The 27,551-nt window shown below is 31.1% G+C and overlaps 1 protein-coding gene across 1 annotated transcript in view; it reads left to right on the top strand.

Moving 5' to 3' along the window:
- The window catches only part of LOC113518284 (potassium voltage-gated channel subfamily KQT member 1), a 68,352-nt gene that overhangs the window by 15,077 nt on the left and 25,724 nt on the right, over nt 1-27,551 (top strand). The window contains exons 4-9 of the mRNA XM_052903042.1: nt 1,379-1,461; nt 7,845-8,020; nt 18,762-18,890; nt 19,164-19,274; nt 19,363-19,550; nt 20,176-20,327. Of these exons, the coding sequence (XP_052759002.1) occupies nt 1,379-1,461; nt 7,845-8,020; nt 18,762-18,890; nt 19,164-19,274; nt 19,363-19,550; nt 20,176-20,327 (839 nt within the window). The remainder of the gene's footprint in view (nt 1-1,378; nt 1,462-7,844; nt 8,021-18,761; nt 18,891-19,163; nt 19,275-19,362; nt 19,551-20,175; nt 20,328-27,551) is intronic.

The following is a 27,551-nucleotide window of genomic DNA, read 5'->3' as shown; positions in this document are numbered from 1 at the left end:
ATAATATCACAATGAAGTCTAAATTTTAGTGTTTCGTTTTGAATAAAAATCTGTAAAAAAAATTATTCGAAAATATGATAAATTGTAACGATGTAATAATGTAACAATAATTTTGTAGATTAAGGTAATTCAGTTAGAATCAGAGAAAAATCTACGTACACACACACATAATCCTAACTTGTAATACAGAAAGAAACTTATTTGCTTTCGTTCCTTTCAATTTGAAGCAACAAAAGAATAAAATGTTGGGTCTTACGAAGAGTATTTATAAGAGGAAATGTAAGTGGAACTGTCGATCAAGGACTGTCGAGGACGCGCTGGAAGGACGATTTCAAATCAAAATGGTGACTTCTCAAAAAGTGAAGATCCGTAGTACAATCTTTATTCTATTTTCTTTTGCAAAAGTGTCAGGAGCTTGAAGTGGAACTACTAGTTAATGTGAGGTATTACCGTACATTTCAAAACAGATTTTTTTTATATATAACACGTAAAATCGTGTATTATTAGCTTACTATTATACATATTACTTTAGCCATACACTACCATATTGGAGGTAAAGTCCTTACAAACCATGGTAATGCCATTTTCTCTCATTATCGTCACTTCCCATTAGATGACACTTAGATGAACTTATTAGATGAAATTATCACTGAACTGTTTATAAGAAAAAGAATATATTTGTATAGAACCACTTTCTGTTTTTATAAATAAACATGTTTATTTACTTCCTAAAGCGGCCAAAGTGATAGGCAGACAGCTTATTTCTCTCCAAATGGGAACCGTCGACGAACCGTGATAAACGGTCGACCGCCCAGTCTAAATATCTGTTTTCTTTAACTTTCATCACGTACATATATATGTTTATCGTAACAAACAATTTTTGGCCAAAATAACTATGAAAATATATATATTGTTTGACATAATCGCATTATTCAATCAGCTCTAAAAATATTACCTTTTTTGGCATTAATTAGATATAGAGAATTAGGAATAAGAATTCAGAATCAAATCAACCATATCTGAAATTAATACCTATATGTTCGTTAAGTTGACCTTTTAAGCGTGATGCTCATAATATTTCAAAAAAAGTTCATAAAGTTTAACCTTAGTAACTATGTATAAAGTTTTTTTTAGGTAACTTAGAGTGACAAACAAGCTGACGGTTCACCTTATAGAAAGTAGTACCTTGGACATAACAGAGTATACAGCGTTGCCCATTATACACTTCATGAACTTCGATGTTACGTTTACGAAAATATATTGGTGTTAGTAAAACCCTATAATAATTATTTTATTAATTTTTGAGTTAAGTAGTTCGACTGGCACGCAGACCTACCCTACGAGTATATCTAGCTAATATATTTGTATTTGTTCTCAGATTATGGTCATCAGGATGCAGATCACGGTACCAAGGCTCTATGGGTCGCCTCAAATTCTTGAGGCGACCATTCTGCATAATCGGTGAGTTTTTATCTATATGTATATTTCAATAGACAATAAACTACTTACTACATACCTAATTACTATTTGCAGTCTTCATATTTATTTTTATATTACATGTAGCATTCAAAGACAAATTACATCAAACAGAATGACATTAAATTAAACAAAAAAATTGTTTTTATGCAACTTATAATGGCAAACAACCTGATAGCCCACCTGATAGAAAGTGGTAACTGTCATCTGTAGACATAAGCATTACCATGAACATAACAAAATATACTGTTTCGCCCATGATACTCCCCCATGCGTTGCCATTCCTGAGGATTCAGTTGTTATTCCTCTGTACCCTATAAATTCACTGCCATATCCCACCCTTCAAACCAGAAACACAGCTATGCAAACACAACTGCTTCACGGTAAAAACACGAATGGGACAGAGGTACCTAAGCAAACAAGTTTTGTACAATATCTCCCTTTGGTGCTTAATATAAATAAATAAATATTGCTTAAAATGAGTACCTATAAATACTTAAATTGGCTAAATTTACCCAAACACAATATGTGTATAATATATTATGCACATACTCCGTTTGGGTAAATTCTAATCTAGTTATATAAGTAAGTATATTCTCTAAAACTGTATCGCCGAAATATTTCAAGTCCTGGTACGATGAATGCTACTAATAGGCTTTCATTTAATACAAAACATTATTAATTAAATTTACTAAATTTCAATTTGCAAATCTATTCAAATAATGCTGTGTTTATAACAGATTTGTGCGAGTTACAACTCAGTTAATTGTTATGAATACGAGTAGGTTTGGAACATTATACTACTCCATATTATGCTTATATAACTCGCAATTCTGATAAATTACTACTTACATATAGAGGTATTTACAAAACAAAACAAAACGGAGCTTCTACTGTTCCGCGACTTAATAAACGTATTAATTTTGTATGATAACATAAATCAATATTTATATTGTTATTCTTCCGGGAAATCTTACTAGTATGAAAGATTATTTAGTACGAATACATCCAAATAATCGTCGTTACCTAATCACACTCAAACGGCTAAATTGGTTTGTATGTGTACGTAATTGTTTAGACTATCACATACATATCGTAGACTGACACACAAACTTTTATCTTATTTAATTAAAATATATGAAATAAGAAAAAAGAATTAAGATCAATATTTTTATTCTATACTAAATTACATAGATCAAACTCTGTCAAAAGTAATACATTCTAAAAAAAAATACATTTGATTAAAAGAAAATAAAAATGCTCCTATCTAGAGACGTTTATGAAAAAGAAACTGGTCAAGCGTGAGTTGAACTCACATGCCAAAGTGTACACAAAAATATAAAAGCTTTACATATATATATTTATATATGATATAAAATGACCTTTATTGCATTTCTTATACGAAATTGACACCTATTAGTTATTATAAATAAATATAAATCGTAACTTTTTGGAGGTTTTTTGATAATTTCTCAAAAACAGTACTAGTTAAAAACATCTATTTATTTTTCCTGTAATATTCACATATACCATTATAAACTGTAATTATTCCAGACTCTTCGCTTCAGAAACTTTGGAGAGGAAAGGGGGGGGAGAAACTTTGGAGAGGAAAGGTACTGCGTTAGGGTACGCAGCATAAAAATAAACCCTAAAAATCAGTTTTAAAATGTGCAAATGCAATGTGATGCCTCACTTGGACAAGTAAATCGCTTTTGATATTTTGTTCATCCGCTTTAGAGTCCCTTACTCAAATATTTTTATTTTCTTTAATTAAAAATATTTTCCATTTATTTCTATTGTATGCGGGCCAATGATATATAAAACTATTAAAAATTTTCAATCATTAGCATGCTGAGATATAACGCTTTAACAGACGTACGAACGGACGGACAAAGACAAACCATAAGGATTCCTTTGTACCATTTCGGTATGGAGCCCTAGAAACATACGAGTATTTGAAGAGAACACAATTTTATATATTTTGAAATTAGGTACATTTATCATTTAGAGTTATTTAATGCTATTATATTTATTTTTATTAGAGGTAACGAAATATTTGAACCATTCACAAATATAATATAAAAATACATAGATTTTTAATGGTAGAGTTATATTTACCAATATATCATTTATGAATACCTAACATCTTTAGTAGCAATTTAAAATGTTAGGTAATAATTTTTCCTAAAATTATCGTTCATAAATATTACTTATTTAAATTGTTTGATTTGTTTATAATTTATGCAGATGATGTCAGTCTTTGAAGAACCACCGGGTTATACACAATAATTATGCATGAAATACAATTCAAATGGTTCGCGTTTTCTTTTTTGTAAGAATTGAAAGGAAAATGCTCAAATTCCCAAACCATAACCTCCAATGACATGCTCAATGTGCTGATAGTTTTATCAGCATTTCAAAGCCACGAATAATACTCGTGATCTTTTAAGATACATCTTCAGCCTTTTTTCAAATCAAACTCTTGTCACTGTTAGCGATCTGTTGGCCTTTAAAGTTTCTCTGACTGTTATGCCCGGGAGGTGACTGTTAAAGGCACTTTAAGCCCCGAGGAACGACCTATAAAGTGAATGTTCAACCAACTCCCGCCTTTTACACAATATAAGTCTCAGAAAGCCCAAAGGCAAATAAAAAATATCGATAGTTTTATTAACGATTCAAACTATTGTCTTCAATAGACTACCTTAGTGTTTTATCCCTGGTTAAAATCTGTCTAGTGGGTACTTTTCCTATTCGCGTAATCAGCGTTCACTCCCAGAAAGAAATAAATATTAAGTAAGATAGGCTCTTATCTTATAATACTCTTTATTGTTTTCTCCAAAAGATTACAATAGTAAACTTATTATAAATATAAACAATTACAAGTAAGTGTAATGAGATAATAGAATATATTTTTTTTTTCCAAAAAGTATGTAAGAATGGACTTCAAATCTTGGATTATATACATTCATCAACATCATCATCATCATATCAGCCGTTGTCTTTTTACTTCTGATTATAAGCTTCCCCTATAGATTGCCATAAGGAAGAGTTCTAAGCCATTTGCATCCGCTGACTCTCTGCACATCACTTCATTTATTGGGGGGGGGGTCATCCTAAACTGCGTTTGCACTGGTAGGTCGTACGGACCAGGTCGTTGCTCAAGAATCTTTTACCCCCATCGGTTGTCGGTTATTCGAGTTATGTGACCAGCCCACTACCACTTCAGTTTACTTATCCTTCGGGCTATATCGGTTACTGTAGTTCTTCTGCGAATATACTTATTTCAGATTCTATCACGCAAAGTGATTCCGAGCACAGCCATCTCCATAGCTCGCTGGATAACTTGAAGCTTTTGCAATCTATAAAGTAGCCTGAAATTTAGATTTCAAAACGGTAATTCTCTATAATTATTTTAAACGTCTATAAAATATATTATCATTGAAAAAGAAATTATAACCAAATATTTTGCAACCAAAAATGCCTGCGGCCGAACACGGTCCATCAATCACGTCACTTGAAAGACGAACGATATTTCCATTCAGATCTAACAATTTTTATTTTCTTTTTTTCCAATAGATATAAAATTTATTTTATGCCTGTACATTTGATAGTCGTAACACTCTAAGGACTTAAGAATAAAAGGCACAGATGTTCTGCGTCTAAACGATAACCTTAATAGGACAGATGCAGTCTAATAATACTTGAGTTACGTATTTTATGCCGTAATATATCTAAATTACTTGTTACTCAGGTAATGTACAATAGTGAAATACGTAATATTTATTTTATAGACAGCTATTATTTGTAAAAATATTTATTTTTTCCCCATACCTATTTATTTTTAAACATATACGAGTATATACCTTTACCCAATTAATTTAAAACATAATAATGCTTTTTACCGTCGATGAAAAAAGGGAAATATCAAAATTAGAACACCCAAACGTAAACCTCTTTTACGTTTTACAATTTAATATAGAATACATACAATTTCCGTTCCAAAATTGTACAAAAGGACCCTTACGGTGCTACTTTGTTCGTACATCTGTAACAGCGGTATATCTTAACAAGTAATCAGGGATTGGAAACAAATTTGGGAGAGTTTTGGATATTGTTGGTCCATACATTTGTATTAGAAATAATCGAAAAACGTTTTAGTTTTCTTTTTTAGGTAGTCCAAAATGGATATACTTATTTGTAAATTATACATAGTTATAACATAAAATAATAACATAAATCGTAGTGAGTGGCAAGAGCTCCACCGACAAGAGCGCAGCTCTTAAATGGATAGATAGATAACATAAAATATAAAAATATCGTTTTTATACTGCTGAGGTGACAATCAAGCTTACGGCCCACCTGATGTTAAGCGACCTTACCGTAGCCTATGAACACAATAATACTGGGCATTACGCGCGCGTCACTGACCCTGCAGAAACCTCTTTACCTCTGTTTTGAATAATCCTATGCTGTAATCTCTTGGAAAAACCTCGACAGGAAGCTCATTCTATAATCTGGTAATAATAAATCATAGGTATGTAGCATATATTTAGGTAGAAATGGTAGGTTTATAATTGCTTTAATTTTCATAGTACATATATCTATTTTTCCGGCGAAGAACAATACGTATATTACTATTTTGCAATTAAATAGCCAACGCAATATACAAATAGCACCATTATCCTCGCTTCTGAAGAGAATGGCAACACGTGAGCGTATTTCGCGATTTACAATAATGATGTGTTCATGGTATTAATTTCAATATGCCGTCAAATCTAAGTACAAAAATAAATAACGTAAGGTTTCTTTTAATGGATAATAATGAAACGGTAACCCCGCCTCTGTTATTGATATACGCTGACAAAGCACCAGTGAGATATAATAGGACAGGATGAAAGCAGGTCAGTTAACCCATCGTTACAAATACATCGAAAATTACCCACCCAGGCTACTATTACCCCAGGGAGGCTCGCGTGGAGATAGACCAAACAAATACCCTATTAGGTCGACCTCCACGCGACCATTCACTGATAGCAAAGGGGCCGCTAGTCCCCGTAACTTACAATCCTTTCCTCTCACTCCTAAAATTTATAAGGCCCATGTTACATGAATCGTAATAGGATTTGCTTTGCATCGCTAGCCGTTTAATAAAGCTCTCGTATTGAGGGCGTAATATTAACGGATTAGTGCCTTTATATTTGCAAGTCATACAAAGTAAATCACATTATGATTCGTATATAACAGGATTTTTAAATCCCCTAGAGATGAATAGTCACCATATTATCCCAAAAAATCCATGTCATAAGTGTCCATAATAAATAATATAAATCTACATAACCTAAACTATTTCTATGCAGTGTCATCAAGTCCTTAAAACTAAACAGATCTTATAACCATGATTATATAATATTATTATATACTAAACAACTAATAAACATACTTAAATACTTTTTTGGAAATACATACCTATATTATATATAAAAGACCCAGATCAATACAACAAACACATTCATGAATACAAATGTGTGTATTATGCGGAGATTGAATCTGCAATAGCCGGAAAATGAGACAATGTGTCAAACCGCTATACTACCAAGGCCGTCAAAGATTTTTATTTTAATTTAAACTAAACGAAACTTGGTCTAAAAACTGATATTGATACTTTTATTATTTTATTATAAATATATACATAAAAAATGCCCAGTCCAATAAACAGACATACTCGTGAATGTAAATGTTTCCCTTTTTATCTGTATGCCTTCTATTTAACCTAATGTCAGTGTAACAAAATTCCTTCACTCCAAAAATTCAGTATCACAACAAGAATTGCTAGAGAAAATTGAAGAAACTACCAAACAAATATGAAAAGGCCTATTTTCTACAAAAAATATTGTAGACTACGCGTCAAGTGTTCTTTCATTCTCAACATTTCCAAGTAAAAGTCACGATCCGTCTATAAACCGTGACGAAGTGACCCTATTTCAGGTGCGACCAATCTGCTGTGACCTTCGCATTTTCCTCCTTCCAGCGGCAATAGTTTCGTGCGACCGCCATTCCAGTCTCTGGGGAGCCGGCCCGCTCGAGACCGTACTAACCGCCAAATATGGCCGCACGATATCCCAACTGGGAACAATAAAATGAACCTCCCGAAATTATTCAACTGGCCTTCAATTATTAATGTCTTACTTTTTTGCAGTCGCTTGATAAATGAATGAAGTCCATGATTTACTTTATCAGTGAAATATAAATTGCTAGATCAATATGGGTTGTAGGGACCCTTAAGACCAACTTAAGTTGGACATCTTTGCACTCATGAATCCTGCACAACAAAGGAATTTTAAGAACACAAATGTTTTTTTTTCTGTTAGATGTTACAACGATCCTGGCGTCGCTAGTGGTGCTGGGTATGGGCTCTTCTGGGCAGGTGTTCGCAGCATCAGCGCTAAGAGGACTGCGCTTCTTCCAGATACTTCGTATGGTGCGCATGGACCGGCGCGGAGGCACCTGGAAACTTTTAGGCTCCGTCGTCTACGCCCACCGACAGGTCACGTGAATTTTATTTTATTATAAATTAAATATTATTTAAGATAATAATTATTATAAAAATCTTGTGTGCGATATTCGTCCACGCTTATTTAAAACTGCTCAATGGTTTTTAACGAAATTTTGTAATGTGTATTATTTGACTTGTAGAATTAATAGTGTTTATCCCCATAAGAAAAATGAATCCGTAGATCTCAAATAGAGAACAAATCAATGTTTGCCAGGTCCAATAAACTACTACTACTATAATAATAAAAAGCGCAAATATTTTTGTGAATCCAACAATAAAAAGTGTCTATTTTATCTATCGATTTCGTTCCAATCCGACTTAACAAATTTGACAACACGAAGAAACTCCGTACCAAAAGTAACTATTTAATAGGTAAAATCGAATGATGGTAATATTTACAACTACATAGTTCTATGCGTATACATATTATGTCCCACATTTTATTTACAATATACAATGATATTATAAAAAAAAACATTATGTACAAATAATATTACATTGATAGTGAAAATATACTTGGGTATGTTTACGAACAGATCTTTATAATCCATGATAGATTAGGAACAAATAGATAGAAATAAAACCACTAGCCTAAACTAGATAAATTACAGTCTTGCTTGAGTAATATTACGGAAAGTAGAATGTTTTTCGAGGTATTTACATATGCATGTAGGTCAGTACAAAGGAAACCCTGCCCTAACGTAAAGATAACTTTAGCTATGTGTATCACCATATAGCTTTAACAGCGCTGTAATTAATTGTTTCCGTAATCCTTATCGCGTTTCCTATTATTTCTCAGTCTCATATAGTTGGTTAAAAATTAAATAAAACCAAATGATTATACTCATTTAAATATTCGTAAGATTAATATTAAAAATTAGTAATAAGTAGCATAGATAGCATTGTCATTATACGATTCGTAGTACGAATTAAAATTTCGTATTACATCTTTATGGTAAATTTTTATCTAAAGGGATATAAATCAGTTATCGTTCTATCAGATTTTTTTTATACCACTGAGATGACAAACAAGCATACGACTCACCTGATGGTAAGCGGTTACCGTAGCCTATCAGATCCTTTACACCTGAATATAACAAAGCATGCACTGATTATTCTTAATACAAATAGATATGAAAGGTATACCATGTAATGCTGCTTTGTTCTCTACATATTATTATGTAATTGTACTCGTTTTTATGTTTTGAGGGAAACGGTAAAGAGTTTTCATTCATTCATGGTACATTCCTAAGGGCGTCTCAAAATATATAAGCATGATTATATAACATTATGTAAATATTTCATTGATATCATTTCGGTGTGTCTATTATATATTATGTACCAATAAAACAATAATTGCAACAGGATATATATATATATATATATATATATATATATATATATATATATATATATATATATATATATATATATATATATATATATATATTTCCCGGACTTTTGTAAACTCCGCACAATCTCATTTTGCAAAGCACGTGATTTAATGAGAAATGCCCAGCTAATGCTTCCATTATGAACCGTGCCTGTTGTCTGTCCCCTCGATGGATAATGTCATCCCAGTCTGCCGCTGGTATTTAAATTATTCATCGACTAAGTATTTTCGTATATGTCACTTTACGTAATATAATATATATACATATAATAATTACTTACACATTCATGATGTGATAAGCCTACAAATAGTTAATAGAAATATATTTTAACTATATAAATAAATACTATAGATATTTAAAAATAGTTTTCAACTGAAATAAAAAGTTAAGTCAAAGTTAAGATTTAATACTCAAGTAATTAATTAATTATAAAATTAGATACCCTACATATTTTAAACTAGTTTTACTGGGAACTTAATACGTTCGTTGCAAGACGTAATAGAACAGCTTAAATAGAATTTAACATCCCGTATCAAAACAAAAAGTCAACAATTTTGAGATATTTGTTTTTACGATTTTTTGTTAACAATCCCATGTAATTCCCCTATTTTTACGTATAATTAAAAAAATATCCATTAGACAGATTTACTTTCTACTTTTATTGAAAGCAGATACTTTAACAATTAACAATTTTAAATCTAAACCTTAAGAAGATAAAAGCGTTTCAAAATTTTCATATCGATTTGTTGCCCAAGTCAAAAATGTACTATAATAACAAATTCACATATCATTTCTTCAAAAAGATAAATGTACAATAAACACACCAACTATACAATGAATTTATTTTTTACTTGGTGCAGGTAGAGAATAGTCTTTGCCATTACTTTAATGTATGATGCAAGATCACCGAGTTATACCTGAATTTGATCTCTAAATGCATACTTATCTATGCATTTATCTATGCATTTATCTATGCATATGCATCTATGCATGATCGACCCTGGCTGAACCGACCACACCCAAATTTAGATTTTATTCTTAATGTTTGGATAGATATAGTCGATGATAAATTAATTGGATCATTTAAATAATTAACCATATCTCACCATTTTTTACTATGAATTTTAAATAAAGAACTTAACAGGTAGTATACTGAAAGAGACATATAAAATCTTGATTAAAAAAATTTATTTGAAAAATTGTTTAATTTAATTCTCAAAAATTTACACATTCATGATTTTGTATTGACATTTATAATTTTTTTAAAAGCCGATTGCAATTTGTTATTAATTAACAAATTGCATACATAATTCCCTCATTTAAATGAGGAAAAGTTAACATGAAAATTTTTAAACGATTTATCTTCTTTTTGGCTTAAGATTTAAAACTGTTTAGTAATTTTGAATATTAATGACTTTCGGAGCTTGGTTAAGGTCATCAGCTTTCATTATAAGTGGAAAGTAGGTCCAATTATGACCATTCTTTTTTTATTTATGCAGAATCTGGGTTTATTTAAACAACAGAATATTAATGTCAGTACTTAGTATTTGAGAACAAAATGTAAAGTGCCACACACAAGTCCAAGAGGTTTAAGTGGTACTAAAAATCCTTAATTTTTGAATGTATTTGCTTGCTAATTAAATAAAATAAATAATAATATTAATAATTACGCATGACGAGAACCTCGTGAAAGCCGAAACCGAGAGAAAATGAAAATATCTCGACTTGACTCACGAGGTGACCGAAATGTGGGGGGTGGCGTCCAATGTTCCATTCCAATCGTTTTGTTGGTGAACGGTCTTATCCCAACTAGTCTGGAGCAACATTTCAGACGATTGGGATTCCGAGGCGGCTCACTCCCGGGAAAGATGCAAAAAGTGGTGCTCTTAGATTCTGCCCGCATTGTACGCCGGTTTCTCTCCCTGAGACCCTAAACCCTGGCCGACTGTGCTTCTGCCGGGGGTTAGTTTGCCATCTCCTCTCCTTAAAAGGGGAGATGTTATCTCTTGGAAAAAATAAAAATAATAATTAAAAAACAAAACCTATGGGACATTAATGATTCATTTTGGCTATTTTATCACATTCTACAAGAAATACGTCGAGTTCCCTATAACTGTATATTCAATATACCTAATAATTTCTATATTTTTGTAGTAATCGATACATACGAGTTATGATATCTACAGGCTACTTTTACGTACCTAGTTGTACCTACGTAGTGAATGTAGGTTAGACGTAGGTGAGCAACATTGCATCTTTAGCAAATTATACACAAGGAATATTATTAGTAATTGTATAAACAGAAAACTAAATTATTAATAGGTTGGTAATGTTCGAGAAACTCACTCAACTGAATTACTATTGGTTATCGTTTTCGGATTTCGATAAAAGATAATTCTCTGCTTTTCTTGATATAATATTTCACAATACCATTCAGTTGCACGTTTCAAACATAACTGCCCTTTCCAAAAGGGTATCGCCACTGACTAACACTTATTTTATAAATTCATTAATTATTATGAAAATAAATTCATAACGTAAAATTCAAAACGTAAAAATGTATATAAAATTATTAAATCTGAAATATATTAATTATTACATACTTATACAAAGAACACAGATAAAATAACAGTTCATATTATGTACTATATTAACACAAAATTATAATAAATATGAAAATACCAATATTTAAAATACTATTCTGATTTAATAAGTTATATTTTATGAATATATAAAATAAACATTTTCTTACATTATAGATTCTTCAGCGTTCAAAGCTTCTGCTTACAGTTTACATCACCTACCATACTTTACAATAACACAGAATACCCAGAAGGAAAGCTCCTTTTGTGCTGACAAATGGATAAGGTTGCCAGAAATAAGTTAAATAAATTGTATAACCTGCTTTTTAAATGATCAAGTCAGCCATAAACAATACTTATATCGAAAAAACTCTTCACCCCCTGTATGAATATGATCAGCTAATTTGGACAAAATTCCTCTAAAACCTAAGTGTAATATTAGACATAGTCACATCAGTCTTTGATTAAAAATGTGAAAGAAAAAACACCATTTTCCATCTGTTGAGGTATACCTTCGTAATTATAGTAAAATTGGGGAAAATTTTTAATGCTCGCAATATTTCATTAATCATGTTCCATCACCGCGCTATAGAAATCAAATATGTGAGCTATGGAGTTGCCATGTAGTCTGACCTTTCGACACACCATTCGAGTATTAGAAATTGCTAACATGTCCGCTACTATGCCACAAATTCTAATTTTTTAAAGTCTCGAAAATTTTAAATTTATTTTCGTTCACGTATCATCTTGTTGTTATTTTTTCACTTTTATACGAAGATTAATTACATGCGGTATCCTACGAATATGCATTTCAACGAAATCAATCAGACCGATAATTTAAAAGTTACACCATTTTATTGGTTCGCTATCTTGGATTTTTCCAGCTTTCATGTTTTTTTATAGTCAGCCTAGTGATAGAAATATTTCACCCCAACATAGCTTTGGCGTATCTCAACTCTTTTCGAAAAAAAATTGGGGTTTGTTACAAAAAAGAAATAAAATAGTTCAATAGCTAAAATCAAGTCATCATAAACTTATATGACAGCTTTGACATTTTTATAAATAAGGTCAATTTAAAATAAAGTAACAAAGCACGCTAATACCTATTTAAATTATATTTATAGAAATAAGAGGGTACTAGTATAAATATTTTAAACTACGTCTACATTCAATTTTAATCTACCTCTATAACTAATGTCAATATATGTAAATTAATTAATAAAAAAAATACTCCTCTTAAAAATACATCTTCAAGTATTGGCAGGCGCACGCATTCTGATGGTAGCGGAAACAAAATAATTCTAATCAACTAATCTGTATTATTATAACCAATTAATATTATATAATTATTTAGTGTCTTTAGAATAGTTAAAAAAAAGATTTTTTATTATGGTTCCTTTTCACTTTACATTGAAAAACTTTATTCAAAAAGAGTACGTGTCAAGAGAGTAAAGACCTACGCTCACAAGCATCTCTTACTTGTAGTAGTGCTCTTGTTCCGCTATTCTGTCTACACTGTTCTGTCGCCACTATCCTGGATTTAAAATCAAATACTTAGAGGAGAGTAATTAATGAGTGTCAAAAATAATAAATTAAAAATTATAAAAATTAATAGATTTAAATAACTTCTAATAATAGATAAAATAATATATGACATAAAAATTTTAATAAAATTTCATCCGAATCACTCATTGCACTAGATTAACTACTATTTGACTGTTTTCTCATTTAATAAAATAATAGTAATATTACTAGAGTAGTATAATAGAGTTAACGTAAAATCAGAAGCACCAAGAATTAATGGAAATCCTAGGTTTTTAAGCACTCACTTATTAGTACTCGTATTTCGTCCCCTCACGGAAGTTTAAGAATTATACGTTCACGAAGCAATAGACAAAAGTCGTTATTTAATATTTCTTTTACACCTAATCTGAGACTAATTAACCTGTTGTATTAATACTTCATAATTATTAAATAGGTTCGAAGATTAAGGAGAGGTCCTTGGGCGATTCTATCCCCCTTACCCGACGACGTGAATTAATTATAAGTATAGCTTGTATATGAACTACGCGCGCAAGCAACGAGTACGAGTTTAGCATAAACCGTAATTTAAATAAAACAGATGTTCAATGTTAACGGATTTACATATACTTTATTTATTTATTACTAAACATAAATTAATAAATAATTACTACATACATCCATTTATCTATCTTTATGCTAGTCCCCTTTCGGGGTAGGCACAGAAAACTTAATACTCAAACATACATACCTTAATTTTTATCTATTTTCAGAACTACGTACAATACGTGTCTCTTGCTTGATTTTTCCTTTAGGTAGATATTGTCTATCTAGTCATATGGACAGTCTAATCCTCTATCGAAATGTATGTATAGTCAATAATTCTTATACATGGTCAAAGTAACGCTTTTCTCGCACTACAATAGGTATAAACACAATTATTATCATCAATCTTACACCATTGCTAAATAGACCTCCCTCACAGACCGCCATAAAGAACGGTCCTAAGCCACCCGCATCCGCTGATTAGCTAAGGGTCACCCTTCACTGCATGCATGGTAAGAGTTTGCCACCCGATCTCCTTTCTTCCCCATGACTGCACTAGATAATACATAGTTTTCCAATTTATCTAATAACATGTTTTAAAATTAAATAAGTTTTTCAAATTTATAAAAAGTTATAAAAAGTTACATGATTAAACCAAATTTTTATTCCAATATACTTATTCCATATACTCCTAATTTACCTACAGAATTATGTTTATAAAATTATTATGTATATATATATTTACTGAATAATAAGTGAGTGCTAAAAGAAAGACGAGCAGTTATCGACCAATCTATATATAATTGAGATAGAGAAGAAATTAAGAAATTATTAAACGACTAATTGACTTAATTACTTCCTATATTATTAGTTACTACTAATGTAGTCAAGAAAAAACCACCATACTTATCTTGGCGAACTCTTCTTGATGAGCCAACAAATCTTCCTTCTATTTTCTACCTTTATTCTATTTTTATTAAGAACTATTACAATAAATAGAATAAGGGTGTCTTAAGCTTAGAAAACTTATTTAAATAACATGATACGCTATTAGTAGGTATTTAAAAAAAATTACCAGGATTTATTTTAATATATGGGTAAGAAATTTAAATAGGTAGTCCATCTTAGATAAAGATATTAAAAAAAATACAAATTATCAGAGTATATATGTATAAGGCCGGATTAGGCATAATTATTAGCTCTTACATAGTTTAAAAACTAGGTTTTAAATACTAATTTTAAAGTAAATATACAATATAATACAAATATATTTTACTGTTTACACATCTGTACACTAGTTGCGTCATAGATTATAATATAATAGTTTGTTGCGTAAACAAGGCGTAAACAGTAAAATATATATCAGGCACTTGGCTATATAAGTACTTACCTATGTCGTACACAAAACTGTACTTATTATTACATTATCTTTTCCTTAATTAATAACACAAACTAAACTTAACTTGACGTAATTACTCATAAATAATATACAATATATTCTGATTTTATGCCAACACGAACGTTTTGATGTATATATATATATATATATATATATATATATATATATATATATATACATATACATATATATATATATATATATATATATAAAATACTATTTCAGGAGAAAAACAAACAAAGTGACGTCTGATCTAAGGTAACGTGGTAACCTTCATCTATTAACATGAACACCATCATAGACTCGTTATAGATACAAATATACAATATAATATTTACCTCTTCTCTTTACTTCCCTCATAGATCTTTCTGCGCATATTGAGGAGCCTACGCCGCCTCAGTATTCAATCTGTCTTATTCTCAATACTACGACCCAATATACTTAAAGGATACCCCAAATTAGATACAGCAGTCACAAAACAAAAACCAAAATTAACATAGGTTTTGTCTCAAGTAGAAAATGGAATTTCTACATGTCCATACACAAAAAACGTGGCTAACCTTGTAACATAGAAGTACTTAGAAAAGACACCTTATGGATTCTGTACATACGAGAACTTATACCTAAATAAGAAAAATCTCATAGAATTAAAAGTATTATTGTAGATAAATCACAAAATATTATTTTGTACTTATGACACTATAGTGTAGTAAGTGCAATACCTTTTAATGCACATTAGAAGGTATTGTAACTTACTAATAAATGAACTATAACTTCAATTATCACTATAAGTGTAATATATTGCACGACAGAGTGGCTAGTCCTCAAGCCTCGCCGGTGACATTTTTCTAACGTTAGTCTGAGTAATCGAACTAATCTTTTTTTGATAATGTGTTAATAAATAACGTTTATTATTAAACACTAGAACACAACTAACACAAATCGATTATCTTTTAAATATATATTTATTCCGTATAAACATAAAAAGCACAATTTAAAGCACCCTACGTCAACATATAACGCATCATATTTTTTAACCCAATACAAAAAGAAGAATTTTCTCAATTCGGTTGTATTTTTTATGTTTGCTACCTCAAAAGTTTTGCCATTTGTAAACAGACTTATTTATTTGAAAGGATATTCATTCATATTAGAAAAATAAAAAAAATCAACATCTATTCAGTAGTTTGGTTTTTAAATCAAAATAACTGGTTTTGTCAATATACTTATTTCTTTTTATGACCTTTTCTTCTCTTCAATGATATTCCAACCATTCTACCGCAATGAAATATTTATTTACGATAATAAGTAGACCCTCGTTAGCCTTGTTCGAACGATAAGTTTAGCTCTTGCATAACCATGCTGAGTAAGCAAAGCGGACCGCAATTTCCTTTGGCTTCCAAGTAGGTAGATACACTCAACAACAAATACAACAAGGTGGGACTCGATATCTTGATACTAACAGTTGTTCTGATTATACAGGTTAAAGTTATATGATACCTCCAGGTCAGACCGAATATACATGAAATACAATTCTTACGACTGTCATATAAGGACAATAATATTTTCGAATAACCTATAATAAAAATATCGAACAGGATATCAGTCGAATATCAGTCGTGTTGACCTGTCTGAAGATCCGGACCAAACTCAATCAATATTTTTGTTCAGAATAACACAATTAATATTATTATAGAATATAAATCTGAGTATAGATCATTATTTTAATTACCTATTATTATTCGCTTTACTGCATTCTATCATGTTGACAAATCTTGAGCATCATCCATACATTCATTAAAAATTGAGCAGAAAAATAAATTGCATTATTTTTTTTTTATTTCTTTGCTACCAAAATTTCTGTGTTTATTTTATTTCTGGTTATTTGATTACAATTATTTTGTATAAATCCGCTACCATTAGTATGTGTATAATTACAAACACTTGACGATTGACTATCACTAGTACTAACAGAAGTTTCAAAACCTTCCATATTAGCCATCAATTTCCGACTGCCATTTTGTTCACGCACGTTTTACGACACTTGTTTCACCTCTAAACGAGGCATCTTCAAGCAAATTATTAGATCGCTGCTCGGAGCCTAGTCTTAACTTATTTAAACTCTGAGTTATTTGTAAGAGTTTTCTTCCTGCAAAACCAGAGAGGTTTTAACGGACGTCAATTACCTGTATTTTTAACAATAAAATTTTAAAAATTAGTCTATGGCAAAAATAATGGGACATAAACACAAGAGTAAACACTATTGATTACAAGAAACATATATAAAACACAGTTTCGAATCAGGTAGCAAATATTTCACATAATTGCATTGCAAAAAATTTGTTTTTTTATTGCCTTCGAATTGAAATACCTAATTATAATGAGTTCTATCTAAGGAAATTGGTGGCATTATTTTCCTTTTTATTTTCACAATATCAAAGAGAAAGAAGATTCACTTTTATAAATCACAGCTTTTATTACATTCAACTTATCTAATGTAGCAGAAAAATCCCTTAGTATGAACTCCGCGTATCTCGATTTAATAGCCCTCCGTTCAATCTGTTAGTAATCTTTGCACGACTTACATATACCTATTTATATATTTAGGTTGGTATATTACCAAATTACTACTTTAGTGCAAAACTTTGTTTGTTACAAAAATTTCGTAACAATATTAACATTAATTTTGGGTAGAGCTGGACAAAAATTTAAGTGTAAATATCAAAAAAGAATCCATTACTATTTACAACTATAACATTAGAGATATGAAAGCTTAGTTAGTACCTCTTGACCTCTTAACGGCTTATCCCATCATTATGAAATATAGAGTTCACGGAGCATTTGGTATCGTGAAAGTCAAACTATTTTGTTATTCTAATCAATCAGTATAGCCCATCCTATTCGGGGGGAAAGAGATTGTATGCAATGGAGTTTGACAGCCCCATTCCTAGCAATATGCCCTATTAGGTCCTCCTCCATTGTATTGTATTCATCACGATGGGCTAACTGAACTGCTTCATCCTCACCTATCATCTCCCACTGATGCCTCGTCAGCCATTAGCGCCGGCGGGGTTACCATTCCATTATCATTCGTTAAAAAAAGCCCATCCTATTCTCATCTAATCTACTATAAAAATTATGTAACATATTTACTGTTATTTATATTAATCGTTACATTGAGATTTAATATTTTATAGTCAAGGTTTATGAATAATATTAGATATTTGTACAAAAAATCGTTTTCACATACATGTACTTAAAATCTATTTAAATTGATTTTTTTTTTTCAGGAATTAATCACAACACTATATATAGGATTCCTCGGGCTGATATTTGCATCGTTCTTAGTATATTTAGCAGAAAAAGACGTGGCAGACACAAAATTCAAAAATTTTGCAGAAGCTTTATGGTGGGGGGTCGTAAGTATTGTTAAAATATTTTATTGTTTAAAGTTTCATAACTACTTATTATTCCAAAACTAGCCGAGCTTTCTCGACTAAAATACGCGTCAGTTATTCTGATCACTATTACATTAAAAAATATTATATTTTTAAAATTATTGGACCAATTGTTACTATTGTCAAAGTATTATAATTGTACCGAATCATTATTTATTATCTTTCCAGTAATAATAATATATCTGAATCTTTCTATATTAGAGTTAAGTAATAACTAATAAGTCTTTACCGCAGATCACGCTGTGCACTGTGGGGTATGGTGATATGGTGCCACAGACCTGGCAAGGGAAATTCATCGCTTCTTTTTGTGCTTTGCTCGGTATATCATTCTTCGCACTCCCTGCGGTGAGAATCACTTACATATGAGTACAGTCCTTTTACGTAACCAGTTAATTTAATCCAATAGGTTGTAATACAATCCATTATTTGCTAGGGTATCTTGGGTTCTGGATTTGCTTTGAAAGTACAACAGCAACAGCGTCAAAAGCATATGATACGGAGACGCCAGCCAGCAGCTACTCTCATTCAAGCATTATGGCGGTGTTACGCTGCCGACGAACATTCCATGAGTGTGGCTACATGGAAAATCCATCAAGTGCCGCTTCCGAGCCCTCAGACTAGGTAAATATCTAAGATTATGATTATTTTATTACACTGGCCACAAATAAAATGGTAGACAAAATATAAACGACTTTTAATTTTTTTTGTATAGGTAGATCAATTTTTTTATGCAACTTAGAATGGCAAACAAGCTAACGGCCCATCTGATGAATAGTGGTAATCGTCGCCTATAGATATGAGCAGTACCATGGACATGACATAATGTACTGTTTCGCCCATGATATCCCCATGCATTGTTATACCTAAGGACTAACATGTATCCTGTAAATTCACTGCCATATCCGACTCTTCAAACCGACCAAAAAGCAAAAGACTTTTGTCAGTCAAAGATTTTCTTGCTCTTAGTTGTTCGTTGCCAACTTTTTCATGATATATATAACATATATACCATCTCATGCTCGGTCATGCATACTATCTACTATTAATATAAGCCAAGCTCAAAAAAAACAATAACTACAATATGAAATGTCTCAAAGTAAACAAACTGAAAGTAATTGGTATATGTACCCACTGAAATACACGCGCAACAATATCTCTAAAATGCATACATATGAAGATATTTTTTAAAACCCCTAACAAGGCTGCGAGTGTCGTGTCGACTGACAAGTATATGTATATTTGACAGTCGGGTGATGAGTGCGTCGTTCAAGAACAATGCGTCTTTTGTATCCCGGCTGCCGACAATTCGCCGACACAAGAGCACCTCGCTACATTCCCCCGCGCCGCACTCCAAACCGGCGCATCGATACGATGTCAACGCCAGTGCTGAAAACCTCGGTAAGCTAACTAACAACAGCTAATAACCATTAAGTGCACACGATACCCACGAACAATTTTATCAGCATTAGTGTGCAATAGTCAGCATTACTTACATTTATATTTACTTATATTTATTCTTTACAATAACTACCTAACTACTTACTATCTAAAATATAACTCGCGATTGAAACGTCGCCACATTTAATCACTATTTAATCGCATGTCAAATTGATTTTACTCAATCTAGTTTTATTTTACTAAAATTCTTATATGTATGAATTTTTAATATTTATTTTTTGTTATCTACTAAATCTGTTATTAAATTTTAATTTTAAAATAACTGACCAACAAAGTCACCGTCACCTTAATATTCGAATTGGATTTAATTATAAAACAAATTTTACACGGATCATACAAAAAAAGAAGAGCCAAGGCGATTAAGAAATATTTTGGCTAACATGGCACTCCAATAACATTACGAATACAGAAAGGAATAAAAATCAAGACGATAGACGAGATCGATAAATTTTTCAAAAATAAACGACAGAATTTGGTGGTCAAATATCAACTGAAATATCATCAATGTCATTCACATAACATTACAAAATATTAAATGCACTCGAATTCAAAATTTTCGACACGATGACCGTTGACACGAGCACAAATGTATATTTAAAAAAAAAGAAAGAAATTCCACATCTATTCCTATCACAATGCTGTGCAGTGTGCAAACAAATATCAATGAAGTAGGCGTTTGATAGAATGGAGTGTGATGTCATTTATTAACCTGTTTCGTAGATAATCGTACATCAGGCGGGGACCGTGCGTGTTGTCTACTACATTGTTGGAAAAGCTGCTTTAAAGGTTCTATTCTCTTCATCTTTTAGACGGCACTATGGCATGACCAGTTACAGTCGATAAACTTCTGCTGCGTTTCTTATTAATTCTTTTAGTAAAATTTCCAGAAATATGTGAATACACGAAAAGCGAGTATGTTGAGAACGTAGCATCATTGATTCCGGAAACAATATCCCACTTCCGGCGATAATAGCTACGTCTCTTAGTTCCAGACACGATTGCTGACATCCTACTTACCTTCTACTTCTTTCTATTTTTTCACTTTTTGAAATAAAGTGCACCCGCGTAGAATACATTTCGCTTGCGAAGTATTTATAATAACTTTGCAATCAGAAGCTTCACTTAAAATTGACAAAGTGGCTTCTAACGATGATCGCTTCCGCGTATTTCAGCTAAGGTAGACCTAATAATATAATATTAAATTACAGAGACTGCAAGACATACGTTCATTTAGTTTAATAGCGCCGTTCACAATGTGAATTAAAAAATAATAACTTTGCCTACTAACTCAAATTATTGGAATGGCTTCATTTTATAAAGCTTGTATTTTATTTTCAGTTACAACGTTAATAAACAAACGATAAATAATTTCACACTGCTTTGCATTCTTTTATTATGCATGCCAGATAGTTATAATGAAATAGGAATATTGTAAAATATAATTCATATTTTAGATCAATTCAAATATATGACTTGCACACAGTACAGGAAAACTTTGTATACAAAAGTCTTGAACCTCGTGCTTCGATTAAATTTAATAAAAAGACCAGAAAGAAAATATAATGACAATGACATTAAAGAGTCCTAATTATGAATGTGTTATAAATTATACATATACTACAAAGTAAATATTTGTTTTTTTCAAATAACAGCAATATAAATCGCCGACTAGATCATTATTTATTATAGTAGGTAGGTACAACAATCATTTTAATATAAATAATATAATAAACTGTCTGTTGTTGCTTTTTAAGATTTAGGAAATTAAACTGTAGTAGTTTCCTAAACCGTTTTGAACATTAAGAAGTATCTTTTTATCGAAATAACAATATATATTTTGTATAAAATAAAAAATATACCTTCAGCAAATTTTTTTTTACATGTACGAGGTTTGTCCGGAAAGTACGTATAAAAGTTTTTTAAAAATTTTATTTTACAATTATTCAGGTAAATCAATTTTATCCCCTTCAAAGTACTCCCCCTGTGACATAATGCACTTGTGCCAACGCCGTTTCCACTGTGAGAAGGCTCCTTGAAAGTCCTCTGGTTGTAGGTTTCTCAGCTGCCCCGTCGTAGCTTTTTTTATCTCATTTATGTCCCCCAAATGCCGCCCCCGAAGTACCAATTTGGTTTTTGGGAACAAGAAGAAGTCACACGGGGCCAAATCCGGCGAATAGGGGGTGTTCGGTCACCGTAATGGAATTTTTACTCAAAAACTCACGGACAACAAGAGAGGTGTGGGCAGGGGCATTGTCGTGGTGAAGAATCCAACGCCCCTCTCGCGCCAATTCTGGACGAACTCGTGCCACACGAGCTTTGAGGCGTCTGAGCACATCGACGTAGAATTTTCCATCAACTGTCTGGCCTGGAGGGACGAATTCTTGATGGACAATCCCCCGAACATCGAACTCTTTCTCGGCCCTCTCTGAATCTTTTTAGCCACTTGTGGACGGTTGGTTCCTTCACAGCATCATCCCCATAAACTGTTCTGAGATCGGCAAAAATTTCACGGCCATTCTTGCCGAGTTTCGAGAGAAACTTGATTACGACGCGCTGCTCTTCAACGGAAGCGGGCTCCATGCCGACGGGGTTTCGTTAAGAGGTAACTTCACAGATGGCGTGACAAGCCAGTTCGCACCGCACGGCGGTCAGACCAGAACTGAAGCATTGTTAGGGACATAAGGAAGGGGTCCTGCGCTTACCTGGCCTCCCCACTCCTCTTTCTCGCATTCCAGAACACTTTTATACGAACTTTCCGGACAGACCTCGTATATATTACTTTATTATTATTATTTTTTGACTGTTTTATAAAATCTATAAATTCCATTGGGGCAATTTAAAAATATATAATATTTATTAGGTAGAGCAGCGAGGGATAGGCAGCAGCGGCCCTCTTAAAACATCTCCAAAGCCTTAACTGAAGTTGCCAATCCGCCAGCCAAATAGTTGCACTATTGGCAACTCTCCCCTCCCCCCCCCCCCCCAAAGGGGTGGCTTATTTTCAGTAGTGGGCAGTTAAAGACTAATGTGATGATGATGAATATTTATTACCTCTCATCTTTTCTCATTGTCTCATCAGTGTAATATTTATTACTTCTTAATGCCTTAATAAATCGAACAATTGTCATATAATTTGAAATTGTTCTTTGCTATTAAGAACAGTCTACTTTTTATTTGCTTATTACTATAACCTCATGGGATAGGATGATAGTAATATTAGCACATGACCATTTTAAATTTCACACTTAGAATGTTTTAAAATGGATTAGAAATGTAAGAGTTAGAAGTAAATACAAAGTACTGCATTTTCCATTCGACTAATCAGTTCATAACCCTGCGACTCTGTCTTTATTCTTCTATCATTCTGATACCCTTAGCCCTCCAATTATAATACAAATAAAATTGGTAAAGCCTATCGTAAATATACATAAATCTCTTTCGAGGATTGGCTGGTTTCCAATGTTGCTGACAGATATGAATATGAATGCTATATAGATAGAGTTGTTATACACCATACTCATATACTTCTCCATCAAGATCCTTTTTAACTAACTTCACAAAAGAGTAGATTCTCAATTTGTGTGTATATTTCTTTTATGTAGATAGGTATATATTATATAATACATATCTCAGTCAATTGGAACTTAATTTAATTATTCTTTTTGTCATAGAACAATTATTAAAATACCACTTTTTTCCAAATTAAATTCAAGTATTTTTTATTTTATAATAATAAAACAACATATACAACTTTTTTTATAAAGAAATTGATGACAATCCTCACCTCATAAACCAAATCAACATAACCTCATGAAATATTTTCTGAATAAAGCGGTAATTCGCACATCAGAAAAACGAATAATACCGATTTATTACTTAACTAAAATCATGTAAAAATATAATTGCGTTATTATCAAATATTTTAGACCCTATGATTTTTAATTTCATTTTTTTAAAGTTTTGTTTATCATCATCATTAGTCTACACCTATAAATCTCCCATACACTAACTTTGGTGTTTCTCTTTCAGCATATTTTCTTTTGGATGTTTTAAAACTTATTTTATCATCTACTATGTTGTTCTATGATGTTTTTGTTACTTCTTTCATGTAGTTGTCAGTGATTCCAAGTCCTGGATACCAAATGTAGGTTACAAAACTCTAGGGATATCTATATTTATACATCTCTATTCGTAAATATAAATTTGATCTTACTCTGGTTTATATGAAGTCTGGTTTTGATATTAACTTGAAATTCGAGTTTTTGTAGGTACTTGTTAAATATTGTCTTACCAATCTTCGATTAACATATTTAGTGGATATTATGATTTTTACCACATCCAAAAGTTACACAGAAAGTATAAAACTGAATGTCTTGACTTTATATTATGCAACCGAACTTGAGATATATCGTCCAAAAATCTACACAACAGAGGTCAGAAGCTCTATTACTTTCATTTTCCTTAAAACTTCGGGAATTTAGATTAGAAAAACGTTAAGTAATACACTTGCCTATTTTTTATTTTGTATCTCCTATTAAGAATTACAAAAATAAAAATAGGTATATAATTATCAGAAATAAGTATTAGAATACTGGATGCTTAAAATTGTCAAATACGTTATCTATTTTCATGTCCGACAAGCTCTTGGTGGTTTAGAATAAGTTAAAATGATAGGTAAAAACAATTTTTAGAAACGGACTTTAATATAATTATGTTTTCTAATTTTAATATACATACTCTAAAGCTACCAATCCGCTACTACGATAAATAGAAGTGAAGCTATGTATTTTATGTAACATTTATTAATATGATTGCTGTGCCCTTCCAGGGTTCACCTCTAATTCTTTAGATCTATATTGTTACAACATTAAAATATAATAAATAATTGAATTGAATTTAAATACACGTCGAAAAAAAAGAAATATGAATTCATACTTGTCGTGACAATTTTATCTGGAACAGGTACCTTTCTCTTATCTAATCAAAACATATTAACAAAGAATTAAGCAAAAAAGCTTGCAAAAATAAACGCGTCTACTATGAAGAATTTTAAATTAAAAATAACATTTAATTTAAAAATTTAAATTTAAAATTCCATTTCTTCACTTCACATTTCCCCAAAAGGCAAAAAGATTTTTTTTTACGAATATGTTAATAAACCACAACAAACTACCTGTACCATTACCATAGCAACTTTAATGGAAACCAATGCAATCCTTTGAAATAGTGATCTTGTTCGATATTTTTTATACCACTAACATTGCAAAGAAATATACGGCCCGCCTGATGGTAAGCAGTTAAATGTAAATTAGGGCGTTAAAATGATGAGAAATCAAACTAAATACTTTATTTCTTTAGAGTGGTATTTTATAGAGGAGTATTATGGGTATGACAATTCTATATTTTCCATAGCATTGACTGATTGACAAAATACGCTTAATAACACACAGCTTAAATGGTGAGTGTGAAGATGGAAAATGGGTTAAGAAGCATGTCTAAATAAAAAAAATTGTTTAAATACATTTTTGTGTATACAATGTTTTAATTAATAGATAAGGATTTAATGGATTTGATAGTTAAAGCAATTAGAAGACAAACAGTTGCCAATCACTTCAGTAAGATCATGCGAATCTTCTCAAATCATAATATATTATTATTCACCATAACATTATTCATTATTTTTTTTTAATTTCCCAATCAGTGAAATAAATATTTTTTGTTCTATAGTTAGATAGATATATCATATATTTACATTACTACAAACAGCAAAATTAAGTATCTTAGATTGCAAATATTAAAAGCATGATCGTTTTATTAAATTTCCATGCGGAATTTTTAGGCTAGAGATATTATAAATAATAAAACAACGTTATTTTTTATCAATATAACTTAATAAATACCTATTACAACAAAATCTCAACGCAACTTTCTACATTACTTTCTTCTATAAACTGTTACTTTTTATTTCAGTTTGCAAAATATTAAACGAGTCTGTTATTATAAATAGATACAATTATGAAGCCTTATGTTCTTGAAAAGCATTGTATGCTAGAAAGAGAAAAGAAATCGATCGATAGTTTGCTAAGACATTAAATGGCAACCGCTGCATTGACCTCATTATTTAGGTGGTTCTTTGATGCAATTTAAAACCTTTTAAATAACATAACGATTTGTTTTAACGTAATTAGGAATAGCAACACATGAAGTGCACATACCATAGTGTATTCTGTTTTCACTATAATATTCATGTCTATAGGCGACGCTTATGTGGTGGGCCATTAGCTTGTTTGAAGTATCACAAAAAAATCATTTTCAAAAGAAAAAAAATCTAAAAAACATACGTTAAACTAAATAGTCCAGTTACCTAAATCATAAAATGTAACAAGTAAACGCTGGCCGATTAAATAAACATTAACAACATATACACAAAGCTCCTCCAAATTGAGGATTTATCAGTCAGTAATTTTTTCCATCCCTGCATAATAGCAAAAATATAAGAAATCTCTTACGTGTTGTAGATAAAAGAACCCTGTAATATGAAACAAGATTAAAGAGAAATCTCACTTAGCATAAGCTGTAGGGTACGGTAAATTTCATCTTGGAAATTTATTATTCAAAGTACTTAATTCAAACCCATTTTGCATTAGATGACATTCTATAAAGAGGTTAATCTGATAAAGTGATGAATTTCGTTTAACTTTATAAATAACATTACGAAACATAAATCTGTAGGAAATGCTTATTAAGGTAAAAATATATTATTTTCCGTGAAAAATATAATTTTTGATAGATCAAATGTAGTTTTTAAAATTTTTAAATTAAAATTGATTATTTTAGTTAGTTTGGCGCACCCGCGAATTTACATTAAAACAACCTGCCAACAAGCAGACAAGCACTGACAGATAGGTAGAATCATTCTCATGATTAAAGTTTATTATCAAATATTTTATATAACTATGAAATTTGTCACTATTATAAATAATAATTATTAGATTTGTATAATATCATTGATATACCAATACGTAGCGATTATTTAGTTCATATATCTAGCTTCCTATTTTATTAATGTAATAACTTACTACAGTGACTTCCGAAACAAATTGATTTCCAGAATTTATTTTACGACTTATGACGTTAAATCAGACAGCATGTCTACATACATAC

This window comes from Galleria mellonella, unplaced genomic scaffold (genome assembly GCF_026898425.1).
Source record: "Galleria mellonella isolate WM207_F2 unplaced genomic scaffold, CSIRO_AGI_GalMel_v1 utg132, whole genome shotgun sequence".
NCBI classification, from domain to species: domain Eukaryota; kingdom Metazoa; phylum Arthropoda; class Insecta; order Lepidoptera; family Pyralidae; genus Galleria; species Galleria mellonella.
Note: the sequence above shows the minus strand (reverse complement) of the source record. Positions and strands in the feature narration are given on the sequence as shown.